Raw genomic sequence first — 25,319 nt, forward strand, 5'->3', positions numbered from 1 at the left:
CGACACACTACTGGCCCCGGGCCTCTATCGCGACAGCCCCGCCGGCCCCTCTCTCTCTCTCTCTATCGCGACAGCCCCGCCGGGCCCCCCTCTCTCTCTCTCTCTCTCTCTCTCTATCGCGACAGCCCCGCCGGGCCCCTCTCTCTCTTTCTCTCTATCGCGACAGCCCCGCCGGGCCCCTCTCTCTCTCTGTCGCGACAGCCCCGCCGGGCCCCTCTCTCTCTCTCTCTCTCTCTCTCTCTATCGCGATAGTTCCCGCCGCTGCCCCAGCCCCGCTCCCGCCGCGCGCTCCTCAGCCGTTGCCATAGCGACGGGACAGCGCACGCGAGGCCCCGGCGGGGCTGCCCGCTCCGCGCCTGACAGAACCGGCCCCGCCACCCCGACCCGCCCGGCCCGCGGAACCGGAACCCCCTGCGGTTCTCGTCCGCTCCCCCTCCACATTCCCCTGCGGGCGCGGAGCTCTCGGTGGGCGCGGGGCTCTCTGTCGCGACAGGCAGCGTGGGCAGCCCCGGGACCTTCCGCGGCGGTGTCGACGGCGGCGAGGGCAGCGCGAGGGGAGAGCGGGACCGGAACCGGGACCGGAACCGGGAGAGAGAGAGAGAGTGGGCCCGGGGGAGAGGGGAAGGGAGGGCGAGGGCGGGAGCAGGGCCGCGGTACCGGGGGAGGGCACGGGGCGGGGCGGGGCCCCGGGGCGGGCGGGCCTGGGGGTCGCGCACGGTTCGGGCCGGGGTGAGGGTCAGGGTCAGGGCTCCCGGTGCGGGGCAGCCGAGGGCTCTGCGGGGCTTCCTGAGTGCGCGGGGCAGAACCGGAGCCTCCCCGCTGCCCCAGGATGGACACGGATCTGTACGACGAGTTCGGGAACTACATCGGGCCCGAGCTGGACTCGGACGATGATGACGACGAATTGGGCCGGGAGTCCAAGGACCTGGACGAGGTGAGCGGGGGGGTCCGGGGGGCTCATCCTGCCCCGTGCCCCGCGGGAGCCGGTGCTGAGCTCCAGAAGGCTCCAGCGGTTCCGTTCCCGGGCTCCGGGGGGAATTGGGCAGCTGAGGGGCAGAGGGGGTTCGGTTTCTGAGGATGCAGCGATCCCACGGTTCTGTTCCTGTCACACGAAGCCTTTGCTGGAGCCGGGGTTGGTCACTCGGGGGTGGGGCAGGGGGGGTCCCAGGCCTTGGGGTGGCATGGCAAGGGGGTAGGGGAGACCCCCCCAGACCCCCAAAGGGGCACTTGGGGAAGGAGGGAGAGCAGAGGCTGCTGCTCCATGGGAGGCTCTGGAGCCCCTTCCAGCCCCCTCCCCTGGTGCTGGGGGTCTGTCTGTGCTGGGGGGGCTGCCTGGCTCAGCCTCCAGGCAGTGGCAGTTCTGGCAGGAGGAGGGGGGGTGCTCACCAAGTGCCCCCTGGCTCTGCTGATGGTTCCCTGCCCGGGTCTGTGGCTCTGAGCCTGAAGCACCTGAGGGGCAGCTGAGGGAACTGGGGGGGGTTCAGTCTGAAGAGGAGGGGGCTGAGGGGACCTCATCACTCTGAGAGCTGCCTGAGGGGGGATCTGGTGACAGGAGGAGGGGAAGTGGCTTCAGGTTGCACCAGGGGAGGGTGAGGTTGGATGTCAGGAAAAACATCCTGACAAAAAGGGTGATTAGGCACCAAAAGGGGCTGCCCGGGGCTGTGCTGGAGTCCCCATCCCTGGGGTGGTGCTGAGGTCTGGCAGGGGGGGCAGAGCTGGGGTCAGGGCTGGGGTGGGGGTGGTGTCACCACTGGGAATGGTTCTGAGGCTCCTGAGGTGCTGCAGTGGCTGAGTGTGAGTGTTGGCTGCAGCTGGAGGATGATGAGGATGATGATGAGATGGGGGACCATGATGAGGAGCACCCGGGGATGGAGGTGGTGCTGCATGAGGACAAGAAGTATTACCCCACTGCTGAGGAGGTGTACGGGCCTGAGGTGGAGACCATAGTGCAGGAGGAGGACACTCAGCCCCTCACAGGTAAGGGGGCTCTGGAGGGAGGAGGGGGCTCTGGGGATCCTTGGAACATTGCACCCCCCCCCTCAGCCCCTGGGGTTTGAGTTCCCTCTCAGCCCCAGGAGTGTGCAGGCTCTGGGGGGGTTTTGGTGCCTGGGATTGTTATGGGATGTGCTGGGGAGCAGACAGCAGCAGGCACTGGGGAGATGCTGAAGGAGTAATAAAAAAGTGTTTCAAGTTCTCTCCTTTGATCCTTCTCTGTCAGAAGAGGAGAGTTCAGCCCGTGGGGATCAGCTGGTCCAGCTGCTGTTATAAAACTGTGAAAGAATCTCAGCTTGAGACCTGTGGCTTTGGCTGCAAAATCCCCTTCTCCCTGTGCCTGATCCAGAGCCTGCTGGGTGCAGGGCCTCAGGTGCACAGAGCTTTCTTCTCTCTCTTGTTTCCAGAGCCCATCATTAAACCTGTGAAAACCAAGAAGTTCTCCCTGATGGAGCAGACGTTGCCTGTCACTGTCTATGAGATGGAGTGAGTGTGCTGGGTACTGCAGCCCAGGGCTGCCCTTCCCTGGGGTTTGAGGCACAAAAAGAGGAAGGAAGTAGAAAAGTGTTGGTTGTACAGATGTTCTCCCCTCCACAGAGGGTCTCCTGCTCTGGTCAGTGTCCTGATCTCAGCTCGAGGCTCAGGAACCCTCCTGCTGCTCTTGGCTGACCCAAGAAATACTGACAGGGTCGGTGTGTGGCACACCTCATACTGGGACACTGGCACACCTCATACTGGGACACTGGCACACCTCATACTGGGACCCTTTGTGTGGATCCCAGTGACTCTCAGTGCCTCAAATTAATTCCCATCTCTCCTGGAGGAGTTTCTGGGGGAGGTTTTGATGCCACTGATCTGTTTGGAGCTGTGGGGTAGTTCTGGGGTCCCACAAAGCAGCCCCAAAGAGCTGAGAGAAAACCCTGGGGCAAAATGCAGAAGAGTTTAAAAGCTGAGGTCCAGTTCCTGATCCCCCTGTGTGGGGTCAGCAGCAGCTCCTGCTGTGTCAGAACTGCAGCTCTGGCACCAGTGCCACTTGGTCTGCTCTCCTGGGGTGCTTCCCTCTGCTTGTTCTATTTGTGGGTGAGCAGATTGAGCTGTGCTGGTGCCTGGTGAGGCTCAGCTCCCCACACACCACTCCCTGGCTCATCAGAGCTGCTCCCAGATCCAAGGAGTTGTCTCCAGGCACAGGCTGAGCAGCCACTCCCCCTCCTGCTGAGCCAGCCCCAGCCTGAGCAGTCCCTGGGGCAGCACCCAGGATCCTGCTCCTTTCCCTGGAGTTTCTGTTCAGTGCATTGGTCACTTGGATGCCCAGAACCTTCCTGAGTGGCCACTCTGGGGCTGCCCCAGCCCTCCCGTGCTCAGGGTGGGGTTTGGCACAGCCAAGGAGCTGCTGGGGCTGGTATTTCCAAGCAGTCCCTTTTGCTCATTGACCTCTGCTCTTCATCTGCCCCTCTCCTGGTCCCTGTGTCCTCTGCTTGTCCTGCCTGTCACGGACTCCTCCTGATTCTGTTGGTACAAATGGACAGGATGGAGCCAGGAGAAATTCCCCCTGGGGCTCAGCCAGCAACCTGCAAGCTTGCTATTGATTTCCCATTTACCCTTATTTTAAGACCAATAAGCAAGCTTTTAATCAGTATTGTTATTGATTTTTCTATTTTTTTAGCTCTTAATCAAAATGTTGTGTGTTAAGAAGTCGACTGCACTGGTGGTAATTACACCTGTTTAAAAGGAGATCATTTAGCAGCACTTATTGTCTGCAGAGCTGCAGCAAGGGACATGTGCTTTACAGTCTCCTATTATGTTTTTAGAGGAGTTGGTAATTTAGGAGCTCAATTGTATTTTGGCCAAGATCCACCCAGAAGTGACCAGCCCAGCACTGCCCAGCTCAGCTGCTGAGTTAAAAAGGTTTCAATTCCCCCACAGAGTCCCTGGGAACGTTTCTGTTCTAAGCCCTGAACTCACAGTTAATGATCTGAGGAGCCCTGGGGCCACCTCTCCAACTGCCTGGGGGGCTCTGTACCCCCCTCTCTCTGCTTTACTTGGGTGCCTGCCACTGTTTGAGAGGAATCATCTCATCACCAGGGTGCATGGGTGTGACTTTTGCTCTAATACTGAGGAGAAGAGAAGAAAAACACTCAGTGATGTGAGTGTGCCATCCCTGGCAGCTCCTCCAGCTCCGTATCCTCCCGCCCACTGCCATCTGCCTGGGACTCCAACTCTTGTCCTCCCCATCTGGGAAGTGGGATTCTGCTTCCGCAGGGCACTGCCAGGAGGGAAGTTTGGAGAGGATTCAGGGGGCACCTTGGATTTCAGCATAGCTGAAATGGCACCTGCTTTTCTTAGACACACCAGGAGCCTCCCAACAGCCTTTTGTGTTTGATTCCTCTCCAGTTTCCTGGCGGATCTGATGGACAACTCGGAGCTCATTCGGAACGTGACGCTGTGTGGGCACCTGCACCATGGCAAGGTGGGGACAGTACCTGACAGACAAGTGACAACAATCACTCTGTTGTCCCTTTGTGCTGCTGCTCCTCACCCCTTGGTCTCTGCAGCCCCCACCTCCCTCTGCTCCTCTGCCCACTGCCTTCTTTGTGCCTTTCAGCCACGTGGGAAGGGAAACGTGCCCAGCTTCCCCTGTGCTGGGGGCAGGGCTTGACTCTGACTTGTCCATCTCACCGTGGTCACCTCCTTGTTGTGCTGTTTTTCAGACTTGTTTTGTTGACTGCCTGATCGAGCAGACACACCCAGAGATCCGCAAGCGCTACGACCAGGACGTGAGTGAACCTTAGAGACTCCTTGGGCTGGAACAGAACTGACAGCATCAATTCCAACCACCAACCCAACACTGCCAGACAACCAGACCATGGCCCAAAGTGTATCCATGTGTTTTGAACCCCTCCAGGGATGATGGGGACTCCAGCCCTGCCCTGGGCAGCCTGGGCCAGGCCCTGACAACCCTTTCCAGGGAGAAATTGTCCCCAAGCCCCAACCTAAATCTCCCAAAAGTTCCTCTTGTCCCATCCCTTGTTCCTTGGGAGCAGAGCCCAACCCCCCCTGGCTCCAACCTCCTCTCAGGGGGTTGCAGAGAGCCACAAGGTCTCCCCTCAGCCTCCTCTGCTCCAGGATCAACACCCCCAGGGCCCTCAGCTGCTCCTGGGCAGACTTCTGCTCCAGACCCTTCCCCACCTCTCTTTCCCTTCCCTGGACACCTCCAGCCCCTCAGTGTCCTGGTTGTGAGGGGCACTTTTGGTGCCATGGCTGTAGGTGGGGTGAATGTGGTTGAGTGAAGAGGGTGTGGGATTGGAGCCAGAGCTTTGTCCTGGTTCTGCCCCTGTCACTCTCTTGCCACCTTAAGCATCTAGAAAGAGTTCCTGTGTGCTGCTTCAGATGTCATATTTCATACCAAAATGTGACATTCTTGTTTTTGTTTTTGCAGCTTTGCTACACTGATATATTGTTCACAGAGCAAGAGGTGAGTCTTGCAGAACAGGCAGTGATTTTTATCCAGTTGGCTCATGCTTTACTCACAGTTACTGTAGGCAGTTTCCTCTTCCATTTTAACATCTTTTTGTGCCTTCCACATTTTGTTTATTTTCTTAGCAATCAAAGGAGCTGCTCCTCTAGTTTGCCTCAGTAAGATCCCTGCTCCAACTTTTCTCCATTTCATAGAATCACAGAATTTAAGGTTGGGAGGGACCTCAAGGCTCATCTGCTCCAACCCTCCTCAGGTTAAAGTCTGTTTGAGATTTCTCAGCACTCTGTTGAGCTGAGACTTCCAACTTTCCAGAGTGGGGGAATCCACCCCTTCCTCTGGGAGACCATTCCAGGGTCTGACTGTCCCCATAAGGAACAATTTTCCTTCTGTGTCCAATGGGAATCTCCCCAGGAGCACCTTGTGCCCATTGCCCCTTGTCTTGTCCATGGGACTCCTTGTACACAGGGAGTCTCCATCTTCTCTGTGTCCCCCTTTTAGCACTGGAACATGGGGGGGTCTCTCCTGAGCATTCCCCAGGCTGAGGATCCTGCAGTCCTCATCTCCCCACCTGACCCTGACCCCTGTGCTGATGAACACCCACAGCAGAGCTGTCCCAGCACATGGGGATCTCCTGTCTGCTTGGAGGAAAAGAGGTGGAAGGGGTTTGCAGTGATGATGGATGGGGAGGAAAAACATGATTTCAAAATAAACCTGTTTCTCCTCAGTTTCCTCTGAGGGGAACTCTCAGCTGCCTGCTCTGACTCCCCAGGTTGGGTGTGAATGGGAATCTTAATTTGTCCCACTCACTAAGCATGGTCATGACCAGAGCCTTCCTGTGAAGCATTCCTTTCTCTCCATCTTAATGCTCTACTTTATACTCTGGGTGCTCTGAGGTGTAACTTGATAGCACCACAGAAAGCACAGACAAATCTTCATCTTCTCTGCTGCTGCATGTTGCTCACCAGGCTGAGCCAGTCTGGATGGGAGCAGTGAGCTGAGGTTGTCACTCCCTCCCTGGGGGTAACAGGGTGTCCTGGAGAGATGTTTACTTCTTTCCATCTTCTTCATTTCCTTTGATCATCTTTTTACACAGCAATGTATTTTTTTTCTTGTTACTGCTAATCCTGATTTCCTGCCTTCCAGAGGGGAGTAGGGATCAAGAGCACACCAGTGACCATTGTTCTGCCTGACACCAAAGGAAAATCTTTCCTCTTCAACATCATTGACACTCCAGGTGATTTTGTAATCCTGAAATCCTGGCTTGGGATGCACTTAGCTGAAGGCAGCTTGATGTGAGGAGCAGATGCGTGACCATGTGAAGCAAGGTTTCTCTCATCAATAAACCTCTGGTCCTCTGGATTGTGCTATTGACAGGAGCAGAGCAGTGAAAAACATGTAGGGGGATGGTTGGTGAGGGTCTGCACAGAGCTTGTGTGTTGGATTGGGCAGCTTTGGCTCTTGGGGGGGGGAGGAAAGTAAGAGTCTATCCTGAAACCTCAGTGGGTGATCGGGGAGGGTCCCTGGGACCTTTCACAGGTGGCAACCCAGGGGTTTTTGTGGTTTTGGGGGATGATTCCAGCCTGGTCCTAAGCCTTCAGCTGATTCATTCTCCCCAGATGGCTGCCAGCAGCAGTGCCTGTGCAGCTGGCTGTCACTCAGGCTGGTGTTAATGATTAGCTGGGCTAATTGGGGGCTGATGGGGCTGGGAACCTGGGTCACACCAGGGTATGAGGAGCAGGGGTGGGATTGGGTTGTCCAGGTGCCACCCTGCTCGTCTCAAACACTGTTCAGACTCTCAGCCACTTCCTCCCAGCCTTTGACAAGCTCCTGGGCGGGGGGGAACGTAACCATGGATCAACGTGTTGAAAGAAACCAAGGGCAGAAGTTAGGGAAGGGTCCCTGGGACACATCTGCTGAGTTGCAGCTTGAGATGAGGGAGGTCAGAGCGCAGGAGGAGGCTGGAGGGAGAGGCATCTGTTGTTCTTTGGTGAGAAGTAATCTTCCTCCTTTTTCCTGAAGTACATGCACAGAGCTGTGAGAAAAACAGCAACAAATGTGAGGAAAAGTGTCTGTTAAACAAGTTGTTGGGTTTATTCTCAAAAAATAGCATTAAAGCTGAAGCAAAAGCCTACATGGAGCTCTGGCAGCCACTGCTGGGTCCCTGTTAGAAGAGGAATCCATGTTATGCCTCGCTGGATAGCAGTGCCCAGCATGGGCAGGGGGATGGGGGGTCCCTCAGGGCTCACTTTGGGTCTCCTGAATGTTTTGTCTTTTTGAAGGCCATGTCAACTTCTCTGATGAGGTGACAGCAGGGCTGAGGATCTCGGATGGGTGTCGTGCTCTTCATCGATGCAGCTGAGGGGTGAGTGCCCTGTGCTCCAGGGCTTCCTGCCAGAATCTCTTCCTCTGGAGTCTTGGATTCTGCCTGAGCAGGAAGGCCTGGGATGGGTTCTGATTTCCAGGCTAGAGGGTTTTGGAGGATGTTTTTGGAAGTGAGGATGTTTTCCAGCCTGAGGAGGGTACTGGGGCTTTGGGTTCTCTGTCCAGGGCTGGTGTGGGACACGTGGGTTGGTTACGAGCTTTTGCATTTCTGTCCCCATGACAGCTCAAACTGAGCAGGTTATTTGTATCTGAGATGTCCATGGGGTAGAATTCAAGGAATTTAGTTGAGTTAGCACCTAAATTTCAGGAAGATTGGCTGGTGGCTTTTCTGCAGCCTGGCAGCCCTGGGTGACTGGGCTGCTGTCACCTCTTTGGTGGTGACATTTCATGGAGGGCTTTTGCTGAGGGTGTTTGTGGTGGTTGCTCCCTCAGGTGATGCTGAACACAGAGAGGCTGATCAAGCATGCAGTGCAGGAGAGGCTGGCAGTGACTGTCTGCATCAACAAGATAGACAGACTGATCCTGGAGCTGAAGCTGCCCCCAACAGATGCCTACTATAAACTCAGACACATTGTGGATGAAGTTAATGGGCTGATCAGGTATGGGGGGTGGGATGGTGCTTGTCCCTGCTCTCTGGCAGCTGCTTTTGTCTGCCAGCCCTTTGTGTGCCTAAAAACTTGTGAGGAAAATTCATCTCAGGCAATATATTGAATTCTACAGGAAGAGCTGATCCTGCCTGAATTCCAGCAGCTTCATGGGATCAGCTCTTTTTGCCCCATTAACAAGGAAGCAGAGTGGACATAGGACTGGAGCAGGAGCTTCTGTGCTCCCAAACACACTGAGGTTGTCCAGGCTGTGTCCTAGATTGTCTGCTGGGATCTCTCAAGGCTCCTAAATATTTCTTTAATAGGAATAGGCTGTCCCAACCCCTACTCAGGGCCTGTGGTATTACTGTGCCCAAACCTCCCTGCAAAGCCCTGCCCTGAGGAGGCAGGGACATCTCCAGCTGTAAGTGCAGCTGTGGACCATTCCTCTGGGTTCTGCTGTGCCCAGGTGGTGTTCTTCACACTGTTCCTCAGTCTGTATGTGTCTGCATCCCAGGCTGTGCAGCCCCAAACTGGGTTTCCAGAGGAGCTCACTCACTGTGTCGCTTTGTTCAGCTCCACTGGCACCAAGCAGGTTGGAGCAGGCCCAGCTCTCCTGTCCTGTGCTTGTGAACTTGCCAGACTCCCTACAATTCAGTTCTGTCTCTGTTATTTATCACAGAATCATGGAATAATTTGGGTTGGAAGGGCCCCCCAAAGGTCCCCCAGTCCCAGCCCTGCAGTCTCAGGGACACCCCCACCCAGATCAGGGTGCTCAGAGCCTCCCCAGACCTCACCTTCAATATTTACCCTGTGTTATCCTTTCCCTGGCTTGGTTGACCACCTTTACTGCCTTTTTTTTTTTAAGGAAAGAAAACTCAACCTGACAAAAAATATGAAGCACTTGTGCTGGTAACTTTTTATTTTTAGGTCTTGCAATATTTTTGTACACTAATGCTCTGAAATTCATAGTCATGAGGTGACCCTGTCCCTGACATTCTGATGGCAGGCATGTTGTAAGCTGCTGTGCAGAGTCCTGGCCTCTCACACACTGCTCTTTGCTGGGGGAGGTGGGTTTAAGCATCTTCTGTGGTTCATAACATTGATTTATTTTTTTTCTTTTCTCTACAAACTGTCTCCTCTCAGCATGTATTCCACCGATGAGAACCTGGTTCTGTCTCCCCTTCTGGGGAATGTGTGTTTCTCCAGTTCACAGTACAGCATCTGCTTCACCCTGGGATCTTTTGCAAAGATTTATGCAGACACATATGGTGAGGATTATCCAGAAACCTTGTACACTTCTACAGCTCATCTGCTAACCTTTCCTGTTGAGGCTTTCTGAGCCCTTCAGCTTTGGCTCTCACTGCACATGGATGGGCAGGACGTGCAGTCTGGAGTTTCTAGGAGTTGAGAGTTATTGCAGATCTGAGCCCTGGGTGGCAAAGAGCAAAAATAAGGCCCCAGCTTATTTTTAGCTAGGGAGTTTCTCCCAATAAATATTTTCTTGGGTCAGAAGCCAATGTTTTACATGTAACATACCCTGAGCAGAAAAACCAAGTTCTGCTCTGGCAGTGGAAGGCAAGTGCCTGCCTTGTGCTCTGCCTCCATCCCAGGCCAGCTCAGGAGCCAGGCAGTTTTCACAAGAATCTCCAGAGCCTGAGACTCAGCTGCAGCCAGGCACAAGCTTGGCCCACAAGGTTTTGCACTCTTGCCCTCTTTTCTTTTTTAAGAAACTGTCTTTTTCTGCCTTGATTTCATTTTCTGTTCCCCAGGTGCCCACTGAGGCAAATCTGCTGCTGGTACAAGTGGGCCTTGTGCTCCCCTCTGCCACCTGCCCCTCCAGGCTGGTGAAGTCTCCCAGTGGGGAGCAGGGGGCGGATGTGGGAGCAGGGGGGATGTGGAGCAGGGGGGATTGTGGGAGCAGGGGGGGGATGCTGGCCCAGCTCATGCAGAGGAGCTGCCTGGGGGGGGATGAAGTGGTGGAGGTCAGGGGCTGCAGTGCCAGGACTGCCAGCTTGTCCTGGTGAGGAATAAAGGAGCTCCGCTGGGCAGCAGCAGCAGCAGCTCAGTGCTGCCAGGATGAGCCCCTGCTCTGGGGGCTGTGGGGGAGATGCCCCCCATGTGGGGCAGGCAGGAGCTGATTCTGTGATGCAAGCACTTGAGGCAGCAGGAGCTGCAGCAGTTTAGCTGTCAGGGACCACAGCCACTGTGACACTTCTTATGGTTGCACATCTGCCCACAGCAAAAACTTGTTTGGAAACTGCTGTAAATTATCACCCCTGTCTCATCCTTTGTAAATCCATCCTGACAGCCACACACTGAGCTCCTCCTGCAGCCCTGGGGTGTCTGGCTGTGCACTTAGTGCAAGGAGAAGAGGACCTGGAGGTGTTCAGCAGGCAGGAAGGGTCGCTGCTCAGCCTGTGGGCGTTGGGGTGTCAGGCACCCACACCCTGGCTCTGCACTGCCAGGCTGCAGCCTTCACCTCCACAAAAGTGAAGCAGATGTGAGCAGGCTCCTGCAGCAAGGCCACCAGCTGCAACCTTGTGTGTAACTGAGAGGTGAAACGTTCCTTGAGGAGCAGGGCTGGGAGGCTGGATGGTGATGGAGCTGGGCTGCTGCTGCTGCAGTGAATTGTTTTCTGCCCCCTCCCTCCCTGCTCCTCCCCAACTCGGGGCTTAATCCTTCTGAATTGGGAACAATTGGTTCTGAAGTGTTCACTCATCTGCACTGCTCTGTTAAGTGAAATCCTCAGGCTCGTTTTAAAAGGAAAAAATAAAAATATTTCCCAGGTGGGAGACATTCAGTGTCAGCTGGACAGACTTTTGGTCCTTTGCTTTTCCCTGCAGGAGACATCAATTACCAGGGAGTTTGCAAAGAGGCTTTGGGGTGACATCTACTTCAACCCCAAGACGTAAGAAACCTCTTGAAATGTCCCTGAGTTCACTTGCTGGTTTTCCCTCCTTGCTGTGTCAGGACATGGGTTAGATGGCCACTCATGGACCTTCCAAACCTGAGGTGGAGCCTGGGAAGGGCTAAGTCAGGCTCCTGCTTGATGTGGGTCTGTGCACTCCCCTGGTCCCTGTTCAGAGTCACCGTGACTCCCATGTCCCCGAGACCTCCCCAGGAGGATCGGGAGGGGAAGATGAAAGAAAGAAGTGTAGCCCCCAGCCAGAGGGAGGGGATTGTCCTCTGCTCTGCTCCTGTCAGACCCCACCTGGAGTCCTGTGTCCAGTCTGGAGTCCCCAGCACCAGAAGGACACAGAGCTCCTGGGAGGTGTCCAGAGGAGCCACTGAAATGCCTCAGAGGGCTGAGCAGCTCCCTGGGAAGCCAGGCTGAGGGATTGGGGTTGTTCAGCCTGGAGCAGAGGAGGCTCCCAGGGGAGCTCAGAGCAACCTTCCAATATCTGAAGGGCTCCAAGAAAGCTGGGGGAGGGCTTTGACACGGGGGGTAGGGAGAGGACAAGGGGAATGGGTTAAAACTTGGAGAGGGGAGATTGAGGTTGGAGATGGAGGAAGAAATTGTTTGGGGTGAGGGTGCTGAGCCCCTGTGTGCCCAGGTGCCCCAGAAGCTGTGGCTGCCCCATCCCTGGCAGTGTTGAAGGTTGGATGGGCCTTGGACCCCCTGGGCTGGTGGGAGGTGTCCCTGCCCATGGCAGGGGTGGCACTGGGGGGGCTTTGAGGTCCCTCCCAACCCAAAGCAGTCTGTGTCTCCAGGATGAGGTGGGAGCAGCAGGAGCTGTGTGTGCAGCAGGGGCTGTCAGGCTGCAGGATTTGCTGCCCTTGTGTCTCCTCTCCCCCCACAGCCGGAAGTTCACTAAAAAGGCTCCAACCAGCAGCTCCCAGCGCAGTTTTGTGGAGTTCATTCTGGAGCCCCTCTACAAGATCTTGGCTCAGGTATGTGGTGTTCATTCTCCTTCCCACACTTCCAGACAGGAGCATCCTGGGTCTCAGCACCACAAGGGGGTTGTCTGGTTCCTGTGGACTCGCCTGTCCTGTTCTGCTCTGGGATTTTCACAGATTTCTGGGGTTTGGGGTTGCAGAGCAGTGCTGAGCAAAACTCCTTTACAGCTGCTCATTGCAAACAGTCCTCTGTGTTTGCACAGAGCTGCTTTGGTCTTCCCAGTTTGCTCTAATATGCCGGGTCCTGCACTTTGGCCACAACAACCCCATGGGGAGCTCCAGGCTGGGCACAGAGTGGCAAGAAAGGGACCTGGGAGTCTGGATTGCCAGAAAAGCTGAACAGAGCCAGCAGTGTGCCCAGGTGGCCAAGAGGCCAATGGCATCCTGGGCTGGCTCAGGAACAGCGTGGCCAGCAGGTCCAGGGAAGGGATTCTGCCCCTGTGCTCAGCTCTGGTGAGGCCACAGCTTGAGTCCTGTGGTCCAGTTCTGGGGCCCCTCAGCTCAGGAAGGAGATTGAGGTGCTGGAGCAGGTCCAGAGAAGAGCAAGGAGGCTGTGGAAGGGATCCAGCAGAATTCCTGTGAGGAAGGGCTGAGGGAGCTGGGGGTGTTGAGGCTGGAGAAGAGGAGGCTCAGGGGAGACCTCATCACTCTCTGCAACTCCCTGAAAGGAGGTTGGAGCCAGGGGGGGGTTGGGCTCTTTTCCCAGGCAACTCTCAGCAAGACAAGAGGGCAGGGTCTCAAGTTGTGCCAGGGGAGGTTTAGGTTGGAGATGAGAAAGAATTTCTTTCTGGAGAGGGTGATCAGGCATTGGAATGGGCTGCCCAGGGAAGTAGTGGATTCTCCGTGTCTGGAGATATTTCCAAAGAGCCTGGATGTGGCACTGAGTGCCATGGGCTGGGAACTGCAGTGGGAGTGGATCAAGGCTTGGACTTGATGAGCTCTGAGGTCCCTTCCAACCCAGCCAATTCTATGATTCTAAGATTCTATGATATTGAGGATTGGTGACTTGATGCAGCCAAACAGTCCTGTGAGCTCTGGACCTGAGCAGCTCAGAGCTCTGTGGGGGTGTGAAGCCAGACCTGGGAGCTACTGGCTTGGACCCTGCAGCTAAGCTGAGAGCTCTGTTTGTTTTCCTGCAGGTGGTGGGAGATGTGGACACAACCCTGCCCAGGACCCTGGATGAACTTGGCATCCACTTGACCAAGGAGGAATTAAAACTGAACATTCGGCCCCTCCTGCGGCTCGTCTGCAAGAAGTTCTTTGGGGAATTCACAGGTAAAATGCTTCTCATCTGCCCCTCCCCACCCCTGACACCCTGCTCTGGCATGGACAGAGTCAGGGGCTGTGTTGCAGCCATGGAATGCTGGAGTGCACTGATCCCTTCTCAGCTTTAGAACTATAAAATATTAAGCCCAGAGGACACTACTGACACCTTCCCTCTCCCGTGGCTGCTCTGGGAGTGGATGTTTGGACATCCCAAAGTTGGAATGGCTTTGCATTTCTTTCCTCCACACTGCTGAGTCCTGTTCTCATCAAGTGTTGCTTTTCCAGGCTTTGTGGACATGTGTGTGCAGCACATCCCCTCTCCAAAGGTGGGGGCCAAGACAAAAATCGAGCACACCTACACCGGGGGAGTCGACTCAGACCTTGGGGAGGCCATGAGTGAATGTGACCCCGATGTAAGGAAACTTCTGCTTTGTCCCCAGTGCCCAAACCCGTGGTGAATCTGCCCTCCCCCCCCCTGCTGCCTCCCAGACAGCCATCTGCACAGATTTGACTCCCAGCATTTTGAAACCTCTCATCCGATACCAAAACAAATCTCTTTGCTCTGGGAAGCTTCAGCTGCCTGCCAGGGCAGTCCCTGAGAGAGAGAATTGTCTGACAGTGTTGGAAGGGAACAGGACCAGGTCAGGGCTTCAGAGCACACGAGAACTGCAGAGTGGTTTTGTTTCCTTTTGCTGCCTTCTTATCCCTTTTCCTTGAAGTTTGATTTTCTCTCCAAATGCTGAGGGAGCTGATCTGAACTCTACTGATAAAAATAACCCTGCATTAGTTATTCAGCACCTTTCCTATCAGAGCCTTGCAAAAACCTTCCTCCTCAAACAGCTTGTGCTGAACTGTCAGTCAGAGTTGTCTGAAGCCACCAACGCCAGGCAACAGCTCACAAGAAATCTGCCCCTGACTTTTGCTCTGTTGTCTGGAGAGAAAATGAATCACTTGCTTTACTGAGCTGTGATTACCCACACAAAACTCTATAGAGTGGTGGCTGTCACCAGATCACCAGCTGTGGAGTGACCTTATGGTGCAGAGAGCAGGGGGGCTCAGATGCTCTGCCCTGAGCTGGTTCCTAGGCCAGCAGATGACATTTCCTCTCATGGCCCCATCCCAGTAACTGTTCACTGCTCCACAAGAGGAGGGAGCAGAGCAGCAACAGCAAGAGGTTGTTGATGCTCCATCCCTGGAGGTGTTGAAGGCCCCAGGTTGGATGAAGCCCTGTGCAGCCTGGTCCAGTGGGAGGTGTCCCTGTCCATGCAGAGAGGTTGGATCTTGATGATCTCTGAGGTCCCTTCCAAACCAAAACCATTCTATGAAATCATTCCAGGGATCTGTGATGGGGCAAGGAGATGTAAGGCTTCCAGGGCAAGGGAAAATGAAAGATTTGGCAAGTCACAAGAAAATTTCTAAATCCCTTTGCATCCATGAATCCTACCAGGTCTGTGTCTGTGTCTTGACTGAGTTCTGAAGGTTTATTTCTCTGCCTTTCTCCTGGCAGGGCCCACTGATGTGTCACACAACAAAGATGTACAGCACAGATGATGGTGTGCAGTTCCATGCCTTTGGCAGGGTGCTCAGTGGGACCATCCATGCTGGGCAGCCTGTGAAGGTCCTGGGAGAAAACTACACCCTGGAAGATGAGGAGGATTCCCAGATCTGCACCGTCGGGCGCCTCTGGATCTCAGTTGCAAGGTGGGAAAAGCTCTGGCAGAGTTCAGCTGGGAGGGGGAGGTACCTGGGGCTGGGAAGAAAAGAGCTGTGGGGACCCAGTGATGGCAGTGGCCACTGCTGCAGTTACATTCCCCAGCATTCCAGTACCACATCGAGGTGAACAGGGTCCCTGCTGGCAACTGGGTGCTGATTTGAAGGAGTGGACCAGCCCATAGTGAAGACAGCGACTGTCACAGAGCCTCGGGGCAATGAGGAGGTACTGAGCATAGAATCACAGAGTCCCAGAGGGCTTTGGGTTGGAAGAGACCCTAAAGATCATGATTCAAACTATAAACTGGGCCCTGGGCCCTGGAGGACTTCAGGGGCTTTCCTCTGGAAAGGGAAAAAAACCCTTCCCCCTCATCCCATCCCTCCAGGCCCCTTGTCCCAAGTCCCTCCCCAGCTTTCCTGGAGCCCCTTCAGGCACTGGAAGGTGCTCTAAGGTCTCCCCATGGGATCCTTCTCTTCTCCAGCCTCAACACCCCCAACTCTCTCCCCCTGGCTCCAGAGCTGCTCCAGCCCTCCCAGCAGCTCCAGGGCCTCCTCTGGAATGGCTCCAGCAGCTCCGTGTCCTTCTGCTGATGGGGACCCCAGGGCTGGACACAGCCTTACCCCAGGGGGGTCTCAGCAGAGCAGAGGGGGACTGTCCCCTCCTGCCTTACAGGGAGTCCAGGTGTCAGAGTGCACCCCAAAAGCTCTTGGGGTCACAGCCACTTTGTCTCCTTGAGCCAGGGAGCAGGAGCCACTAAGGGAACAACTTGAGTGCTGTGTCCAGCTCCAGGGGCCATCTGCTGATACCTTCAGCTCTTTATCCTTCTCTGTTTTCAGGCTCAGATCTTTCGTCCCTTGAAGTTCAACACCACATCTGTCATCAAGATAGCTGTGGAACCTGTCAACCCCTCCGAGCTCCCCAAAATGTTGGATGGGCTCCGAAAAGTCAACAAGAGTTACCCCTCACTGACCACCAAGGTACCTCTGGCTCTTGCAGCTCGTGCTGAGGGCTGCCTTCAGGATTTTGTTGTGGGTTGTTTTCTTGGTGGGTTGTTGTTTTTTTTTTCCTGCTGTTGCAGTTGATGTCATAAATCATGGAAAACTGTAAATCCAGCAGAAAAAAACCTCAACAGTTTTCTGTGCTGGGAAGGCAGCAGCACATCAGCACTTTCTGCTGGGAAAGGCTGGGGGAGCTTTCCTTGGGGTGTTGTGATCCCAGCTGGTTTATTCACAGCTGGTACTTGCCCCAGCTGGGAGCAGCAGTGCTGGGAGCTGGAGCCCTTTCTCCTTTTTCAGGTGGAAGAGTCTGGGGAACACGTGATCCTGGGCACTGGGGAGCTGTACCTGGACTGTGTGATGCACGATCTGCGCAAGATGTACTCAGAGATTGATATCAAGGTGAGGAGAGCAGAGGGCATTGTCCCAGCTGGGAGGAGGAGGTTTTGCTCCCCTTCCTTAAGAGAATGGGAAAATAAACGAGATGTGCAGTTTTGTCACATTACTTTAAAAGGAAAAAGAAAAGGAGTGATAGAATCACAGAATGGTTTCAATTGGAAGGGACCTTAAAGCCCCCCCAGTGCCACCCCTGCCATGGGCAGGGACACCTCCCACCAGCCCAGGGGGCTCCAAGCCCCATCCAACCTTCAGCACTGCCAGGGATGGGGCAGCCACAGCTTCTGGGGGCAACCTGACATAAAATAATTTGTTCCTAATATCCAACCTCAATCTCCTCTTTTTAAGTTTTAACCCATTTCCCTTCTCCTCTCCCTACCCCCCCGTGTCCAAAGCCCTCCCTCAGCTTTCTTGGAGCCCCTTCAGATATTGGAAGGTTGCTCTGAGCTCCCCTGGGAGCCTCCTCTTCTCCAGGCTGAACAACCCCAATCCCTCAGCCTGGCTTCCCAGGGAGCTGCTCAGCCCTCTGAGCATTTCAGTGGCTCCTCTGGACACCTCCCAGGAGCTCTGTGTCCTTCTGGTGTTGGGGACTCCAGAACTGGACACAATTAGGATGTTAGGATTCAAAGGTGACTTGTAGAGCCTGAGTGTGTCACACTGTGACTGACAGGCTGAGAACTGGCTTGCAGAGGGATACATGGCCCTGTTCTAGTCTTGTCCTGTGCTTCAGCCCTTGCCTGGCTAGCATCAAATAAATGCACCATGCAGAATTTGTTTCATATGTAGGAGCAGGTTTAAATGTTCCTCTCTTGGCTGCATGAAGGAATTAGTGCAGTGGTTTGTACAGAGGCTGATTGGATGAGGGAGCTTTTTCTCAGAGATGCTCAAAGGTTTCAACAGCCTCTTTAAAAACAGAAAAGTACTTGAAAACCTTACAGACCTGTTGCTGTCACTCCAGGTTGCTGATCCTGTTGTGACATTCTGTGAGACAGTAGTGGAAACATCCTCCCTGAAGTGCTTTGCTGAGACACCCAACAAGAAGTAAGAGCTCGTGGGTGGGTGGGTGGGTGGAGTGGTTCCCTGGGATTCACCCTCACCCCCCAGGAGGGTCTGGGCTCAGACAAGCAGCAGCCCTGTGGTGCAGCAGCTCTGCTGAACTCCTCAGGGACATACTGCAGTCCCAGGGACGTTTCTGTGCTTTGTAGGAACTCTCAGAGCAGAGGGAACAAAGTTCTCCCTCCTCCCTTTTACCTAAACCTGCTCAGCAGTTTTGTGGTATCTCCAAAACTGGGAGGTGTGTTGGGATCCCTGAGCAGAGGCCAAAGAGCCCAGTGCTGCCTTCACTAACTCCCAAAATGTTTCATGAGCAAAAGCTTTATCTTCTCTTAATAATTCTTAATCCTAAAACAATTTTTCCTTCCTGGTGGTGCACTGGAGTGTTGCAGCCTCATCTCTTCTTCCTCCAGCAATTCACTGTCAGATACTGAAGTCTGAGAGGAATTCCCTGAGAGGGAATGCAGGCTGGATAACCAGGATGAATCCAGCAGCACAGGATGTTTCAGTGCCTGAATTTTGGGGAAATCATGCTGAAGATAGCTTGCATCTGTTCCCTTGGGGTTTCTGGTTCTTCTCACCTGCTTTATTCTGTTACAGTCTCTTTATGGTTGGCAGCCTTATTCTGGGGGACAGAAAGGTTCCAGTCTTAGGTCAGTCCTTGACCTGTTCAGTTTTGGGCCCCTCACTACAAGGAAGACATTTTGAGGCTGGAGCAAGTTCAGGGCAGGACAACCAGGCTGGGGAAGGGTCTGGAGAACAAGTCCTGTGAGGAGAGGCTGAGGGAACTGGGAATGTTCAGTTTGGAGAAGAGGAGGCTGAGAGGAGACCTTAACCCTGAGGGGAGGGGGCAGGGAGGTGGTGACAGTGACAGGACCAGAGGACATGGCCTGAAGTTGTCCCAGGGGAGGTTTAGATGGGACCTGAGGAAGAATTTCTGTCCTGAGAGAGCAGTCGGGTGCTGAAGGGGCTGCCCAGGGAGGTGGTGGAGTCACCAGCCCTGGAGGGACTGAAAACCTGTGGAGCTGAGGCCCTTCAGGAGCTGCTGTGGTGGATGATGCAGATACTGACACAGATATTTTATTGGAGGGGATGCTGACTCTTGGATGTGATGATCTCAGGTGGTTCTGTGGCTGTTGGGCCAATGGGGTGACCCACTGGGGGGGCAGGGGATGGTGTTGGTGGGGTTCTCTGTGCATCCAGCACAGCCAGTGCTGGCTCTGAGTGAGCCCGTGGGCTTCCTGCTGCAGCCTGGGTGAGTGCTGGGCATCTGGGCAGAGGGAAGGGGCTGCAATCTGCTGCTGGGGACCAGGCAGGAGCCTTGGGAGGGGCTGTTCAGCTCCTGGGCTGAATTTACAAACAAGGCAGTGACAGCAAAGGACACGGATGGCTTCCCCTCCCTAGCTGTGTTCCAGGCAGTCTGCAGTCCCTGAGGTCCTGCCAATTACTCCCATTTCCATCATTCTGTGGGCTAATTGCAGCTGTCTCTCTGCTCAGGAACAAGATCACAATGATTGCTGAGCCTCTGGAGAAGGGACTCGCAGAGGACATTGAAAACGAAGTGGTGCAAATAACATGGAACAGGTATGGCCCATCTGGGGAGAGGAGGGGGCCATCCAGAAGCAAGTAGTTGGGGGAAAAAAAGGGAATGCTGGAATCTGCAAGGTGCACAGCATCAGCCAGCAGCCTCTGGCTGGGTTCTGGGTCCAGTATGGCTACCAGCTCCCCTGGCAAGAGATGCTCCTGGTAAAACGTTGAGACCACTTTATGCCTGAGGGGAGCAGGGCCATAAATATGTTCTGAGTGCAGGTCAGATACTTGTTTCTGAAAGTTTCTTCTGTTTTTCTTCTACCAGGAAGAAGCTGGGGGAATTCTTCCAGACCAAATATGACTGGGATTTGCTGGCTGCCCGTTCCATCTGGGCTTTTGGTCCAGATGCCACTGGCCCCAATATCCTGGTAGATGACACACTGCCCTCTGAGGTGAGAGGCACAGGCAGGGGTTATGTGGCAGTGTGACATTGCTCCTGGGCTGCCAAGAGGTGGCTGCTCCTTCCAGAGCCTACAGCAGGGTCCAGGTGCTGCTTCAATGCTCGTTGGTTTGCCTGATCTCAAATAACAGAATCCCAGATTCATTTTGGCTGGAAAGGACCTTAAAAACCATCCAGTCCCAACCTCCTGCATGGTCAGGGACACCTCCCACCAGCCCAGGGTGCTCCAAGCCCCATCCAACCTTCAGCACTGCCAGGGATGGGGCAGCTTGGGCCGGGGGCTCAGCACCCTTACAGCACTGAGGGTCTCCAGACCCTCTCCAGATCTCTTCCCTCATCATCCCACACTGCCTACCAAGCCACCATTACTTTGCAGGCATTGCTGTTTGGCCCAGCATCTTCAAATTGGGTGACTAAGTGTTCTACCTTTTAGGAATACCAAAATACAGACTCTCTGAATTTATGGCTCTAGCTGCCAAACTCTGAAGATGACCCTCCTGAGCTGGAGGAGGGACACTGGGGGTACAGGGGGACAGTGCTGCTCTTCTAGGAACCAGCTTTTAACCACTGGGGCCTGTCTGACACTGGCTGCTGCCCTGTGAGGCAGATTTGCAACTCTGAAATCTGTCTCTGTCTGTCTGTCTGTCTGTCTGTCTGTAGGTGGACAAGTCGCTGCTGGGCTCAGTGAAGGACAGCATTGTGCAGGGGTTTCAGTGGGGCACCAGGGAAGGGCCTCTCTGTGATGAATGTAAGTGGAGCTGAGAAGATCCATGGGGTTCTTCCACCTCAGCACTAAAGTGGTTTTGCTGGGCAGTCCCTCAGGGCTCAGTTCCCTGGGGACTGGTGACAAAGGAGGTCGTGGAACCTTCCCCTGGCTGCAGGGGCCACCCAGGCACTGGGATTTGCCCTTTAGTGAGTGAGGTGGCTCCCAGAACCTGGCTCCACTCCTGCAGTTGAGGTGCAGCCCCCCGAGCACCCTGCAAGAGAAGCTGCTGAGCTGTTTGTGTTTGAAATGCAGGGTCAGGCACCTGCCAGGGTTTCCCTGATGGAACCAAATTTAGGAGAACTTCTCCTGGTGGCACTGGGGCTTTGCCTGGATGTCTGCCACATGCCCGGGATCTCTGGGGACACATGGTACGTGTTGGTACAGCAGAGAACATCCCCCTGGAGTCACTTTCTGTCATTTCTGCCCTTCCTCAGTGATCCGCAACGTGAAGTTTAAGATCCTGGATGCAGTGATTGCTCAGGAGCCCTTGCACAGGGGTGGAGGTCAGATCATCCCCACAGCCCGCAGGGTGGTCTACTCAGCCTTCCTGATGGTGAGACCCCCACCTCCTGCTGGGCCTTCTCCTTGGCAGCACCACTGGTGCCCTCTTGCAGGGGTGATCACCAGGAGGAACGTGACAGTTCTGCTGTGCCAGGGGAGCAGAGGGGGGGGGGGAGTCCCAGCCGGGCTGGGGGTGTCTGCAGGGCCTGAGGGTGTTCCCTGTGCTGGCTCCTGGGGGCTCTGGGGGGTTGGGTTGTGCCTGTGCTGTGGTGTCTGCCCCAGGGACCTTGGTTTCTGTTCACTCCTTCAGCCCTCAGCGTTCCCAGCACCCTTTTGGGTGGGTTTTACAAGTGATCCCATTCCTGTCTGGCTGGAAACCTCTGTGGATCTGCTCCATCTCCCCTTTCTGCTGCTGGGAAGAGGGGTGGTGGGGCAGAGGGAAGCTGATGACTCGTGGCCAGGAAGAGAAAAGCTCATCTTGGTGTTGGCTGGGGGGCAGCAGGAGCTCTTTTGTCCCCAGCCAGGTGCATGCCAGCCTCTGGCTCTTGTTTGATCCCTCTGCTGCTGCTGGAGGCTCAGTGCCTGGTGTCCCTTTGTCCCCACAGGCCACCCCTCGCCTGATGGAGCCGTACTACTTCGTGGAGGTGCAGGCTCCTGCTGACTGTGTCTCTGCTGTCTACACTGTGCTGGCCAGGAGGAGGTGAGGGGCTCTCCACAGGGCTCTCACCCTGCTGCTCCCTTGGGATTCTGGTTGCCAGAGACCTTCCCAGGTCTCTCACTGCTTGTGAAGAGAGGGTGGGATCTGTATGAAGGGGGAGCTGGATGCTTCCTGACTGCATCCTGGGTGGGATGGGGGTGTCCAGGATCACAGCCTTTGGTTTGGGCCTGATTCTTCCTGAGCATCAGAGAGGAGGATGCATAAAGGGACATGAGACCCCCTGGTGTTCAGCTCCAGGCCCCCCAACACCAGGACATGGACTTCCTTGAGTTATTCCAGAGGAGGCCCTGGAGCTGCTGGGAGGGCTGGAGCAGCTCTGGAGCCAGGGGGAGAGAGTTGGGGGTGTTGAGGCTGGAGAAGAGAAGGATCCCATGGGGAGACCTTAGAGCACCTTCCAGTGCCTGAAGGGGCTCCAGGAAAGCTGGGGAGGGACTTGGGACAAGGGCCTGGAGGGATGGGACCCTGCGAGGGGGAAGGGTTTGCAGCTGGGAGAGGGGAGATGGAGAGGAGATCTTGGGCAGGGAGGGAGGGAGGGAGAAATTGTTTGGGGTGAGGGTGCTGAGCCCCTGGGTGCCCAGGTTGCCCCCAGAAGCTGTGGCTGCCCCATCCCTGGCAGTGTTGAAGGTTGGATGGGGCTTGGAGCCCCCTGGGCTGGTGGGAGGTGTCCCTGCCCATGGCAGGGGTGGCACTGGGGGGGCCTTGAGGTCTCTTCCCACCCAAAGCAGTCTGGGATTCCATGACATAGATGACAGCTGATCTGATGTGTTGGCAGAGGCCACGTCACACAAGATGCTCCAATCCCAGGCTCCCCTCTCTACACCATCAAAGCTTTCATCCCAGCCATTGATTCCTTTGGGTTTGAGACAGACTTGAGGACCCACACTCAGGGACAAGCCTTCTCACTCTCTGTCTTCCACCACTGGCAGGTGAGTTCATTCCCTGGTGGGATGGGGAAGGAAGATCTGGTGGGATCTGGAAGCATTTGGGTGTTTTCAGCAGAGCTCAGTGAGTGCCATAGCTCACACAGGGAGGGACAGTGTCTCTGGGGAATGTCCTCAGGGGCTCTCAAGTCGGGGTGGCCTCGTGTGTCAGTTGTTAAGTATCTGCCAGAAGCCCACAGGTTTGCTCCATGTCCCCACTGAGGGAGCACTGGATGCTGCTGCTTGCTGAGTGCCAGGAACCTCCTGCTCCAGAAGAAGGGAAGCTCCGTGGTTGCTCTGCAGCTTGGGGAGCAGAAGGCTTGGAGCAGGGCTCAGACTTGTCAGTCTGCTTTAAGACATGAGGTGCTGCACTTGGCCTCTTGGAGGAAGCTTCTAAAGCTGTGGCAGATGGGGTTTGGGACAAAATGCTGTCCTCTGGCCACTTCCCTGTCTGGGACAAGCCAGGTCATGGGAGCCACTGCCCTGAGGTGCAGAGCTGTGTGTGACACAGCCAGGTGGAAGCAGGAGCTGAAAGCCTCAGGGTTGGCTCTGAAGCAAATAAATGTGCCTGAGTTCTGGAGAGGGTTGTGGGACCCCCATGGGTTGCCCTGGTTAGCAGGTTTGTTGAGGTCTTTGGAGCACAGAGGCATGAGGGGGGTGGGATGAGGTCTTGGCTTGGGACAGCAACACAGGGATGGTGACTCCTCACAGCAGGGATCTCCAGCAGGGACAGGGCAGATTTTCTGTGCCAGGAGAGCAGATGGGGTGGTGGGGCTGGGGGTGTCTGCAGGGCCCAGGGCTGTGTCCTGTTGCAGTTGAGGCTCTCCTGGAGGTTGAGCCAGCCCCAGCACTGCTCTCAGGTCCTGGCTCTGTGGGTTTTTTTTTGTTGGTCTCTTCTCCCAAGTAACAAGTGATAGGGTGAGAGCAAATGGCCTCGAGTTGTGCCAGGAGGGGTTTAGATTGGAGACTGGGGACAATTTATTTACTAGAGAAGTGACCAAGCACTGGAACAGGCTGCCCAGGGCAGGGGTGGAGACCCTATCCCTGGAGTGTCCCAAAAACCTGTGGATGTGTCCCTTCCAAACGTGGCTTGGTAGGCATGGAGGTGCTGAGCTGACAGTTGGATTTGATGATCCTAAGAGATCTTTTCCATGGTTTTGTGTTTCAGATTGTGCCTGGTGACCCCTTGGACAAGAGCATTGTCATCAGGCCCCTGGAGCCCCAGCCAGCCCCACACCTGGCCAGGGAGTTCATGATCAAGACGAGGCGCAGGAAGGTGAGGCTGGGGGCAGCCCCCATCCCTGACACCCCCTGAGCCCTGGCTGGGGTGTCCCTTGGGGGTGGCATGTCCCCTCTGTGTTCCCAGCACTGACCACTGTGCCTTGGGACTCTTGGTCCCCCCAGTGCTGCTTCTGGGTGCCACTGGTGGCCCATGGGCAACTCCAGCCTGAGGGGAGGTCCTGTGGTGTGAGACCCCAGCCCCTCACACCCATCCAGCCCATTCCTCCTGCAGCAGCTGCTCCTCTGCTGCTTTAGGGAGCTGAGCTGAGGGGACTGCAGGGAGCCAAGGTCCCTGGTGGGTGGGCAGGGAGCTGCTGGACGTGCTCAGCAGCAGCAGCTTCCTGAGGAGCTCTTGGATGTCCTGGAATCTTTGGATGTCCTTGGATCCCTGGAAAATTCCCCTCACTTCCTCTGGAGCCTGAAAATCTGACCTTGCTGTGGGACAGGGGGCTGTTTGGTGGGATCTGTGCCGGGGTCTGGCAGGGGCTGCCCAGGGGTGACCTCTGGTGCTCTGCTCCCCCCACAGGGCCTGAGCGAGGACGTCAGCATCAGCAAGTTCTTTGATGACCCCATGCTGCTGGAGCTGGCCAAGCAGGACGTCGTCCTCAACTACCCCATGTGAACCTCCTGACCCCTCTGCCCATCCCTGCCTCCAGGGCTCCTCTGCCTGCTCCTCCATGGCTCTGGAACCTCCCTGGGCAGTCCTGGACCTGGAGCAGCCCCCAGCCCTGATGCTTTTTGTGTCCTGAGCCTTCAGCAGCCACTGTGGCCCCCAGGAGGATTTTTTTTTTCCCCTCTGGATCAGCTCCCCAGCACCCGGGTCAGCCCTGGCTGCAGCAGGAATCCTGACATTGGGATGAGGAAGGAGAGAGCCCGAACCCTCCTCAAATGTTTGAGGGTTCCTGGCTGGGGGAGGGGAAATGTTGGGGGGGGAGGTTTACCTTTTTTTACACCTTTTGTGACCCCTCATAAACATTTCATACAAAATTCCTGCTGGGATTTGGTGTGATGGTGCCCAGAGGAGGGGAGGCCTGGCTGTCACCAGAGCTTGGAGCAGGCACAGCTCCTGTCCGCCCCTTCTCAGCCTTGGTGTCCCCTGTCCCCAGCAGGAACCAGGTGTCCAGGCAGCCCAGCACCATCCTGTCCTACACCAGGGTTTCCTGCCCTCCTTGTGCTGTCCTGCCATCTTTCCAGGGATGCTGCTCCTGCTCAGGAAGGCTTCAGGGCTCCTGCTCCAGGGGCTGGGCGACACCTGGGGACATTTGCACCTTGTGTCCCCTCGCCCAGGAGCAGGGATGGATTTGGTCACAGCAGCCCCAGGTTCCCCTCTGAGGAGCTGGGGGGGCAGCTTGAGCTCCCCCTAAACCTCCACTGGTGGAAACTGGGAGG

At 55.5% G+C, this 25,319-nt stretch overlaps 1 protein-coding gene across 1 annotated transcript; it reads left to right on the forward strand.

Moving 5' to 3' along the window:
* Positions 1-488: 488 nt before the first annotated feature.
* On the forward strand, positions 489-24,908 carry EFTUD2 (elongation factor Tu GTP binding domain containing 2). The gene is given in 31 exon segments (XM_030465994.1): positions 489-602; positions 829-934; positions 1,812-1,977; positions 2,400-2,478; positions 4,384-4,459; positions 4,701-4,766; positions 5,429-5,464; positions 6,611-6,701; positions 7,747-7,796; positions 7,798-7,833; positions 8,282-8,448; positions 9,580-9,704; positions 11,280-11,296; positions 11,298-11,344; positions 12,237-12,327; positions 13,473-13,608; positions 13,885-14,012; positions 15,107-15,320; positions 15,416-15,471; positions 15,473-15,535; positions 16,147-16,287; positions 16,606-16,707; positions 17,660-17,742; positions 19,252-19,338; positions 19,610-19,736; positions 20,405-20,492; positions 20,945-21,063; positions 21,617-21,711; positions 22,502-22,655; positions 23,818-23,925; positions 24,457-24,908. Coding segments are annotated over 30 exon segments (2,949 nt in total). The 5' UTR covers positions 489-602; position 829; the 3' UTR covers positions 24,553-24,908.
* The last annotated feature ends 411 nt before the right edge of the window (positions 24,909-25,319 follow it).

The sequence above is a fragment of the Calypte anna genome, chromosome 27, assembly GCF_003957555.1.
Source record: "Calypte anna isolate BGI_N300 chromosome 27, bCalAnn1_v1.p, whole genome shotgun sequence".
In the NCBI taxonomy this organism is placed as follows: domain Eukaryota; kingdom Metazoa; phylum Chordata; class Aves; order Apodiformes; family Trochilidae; genus Calypte; species Calypte anna.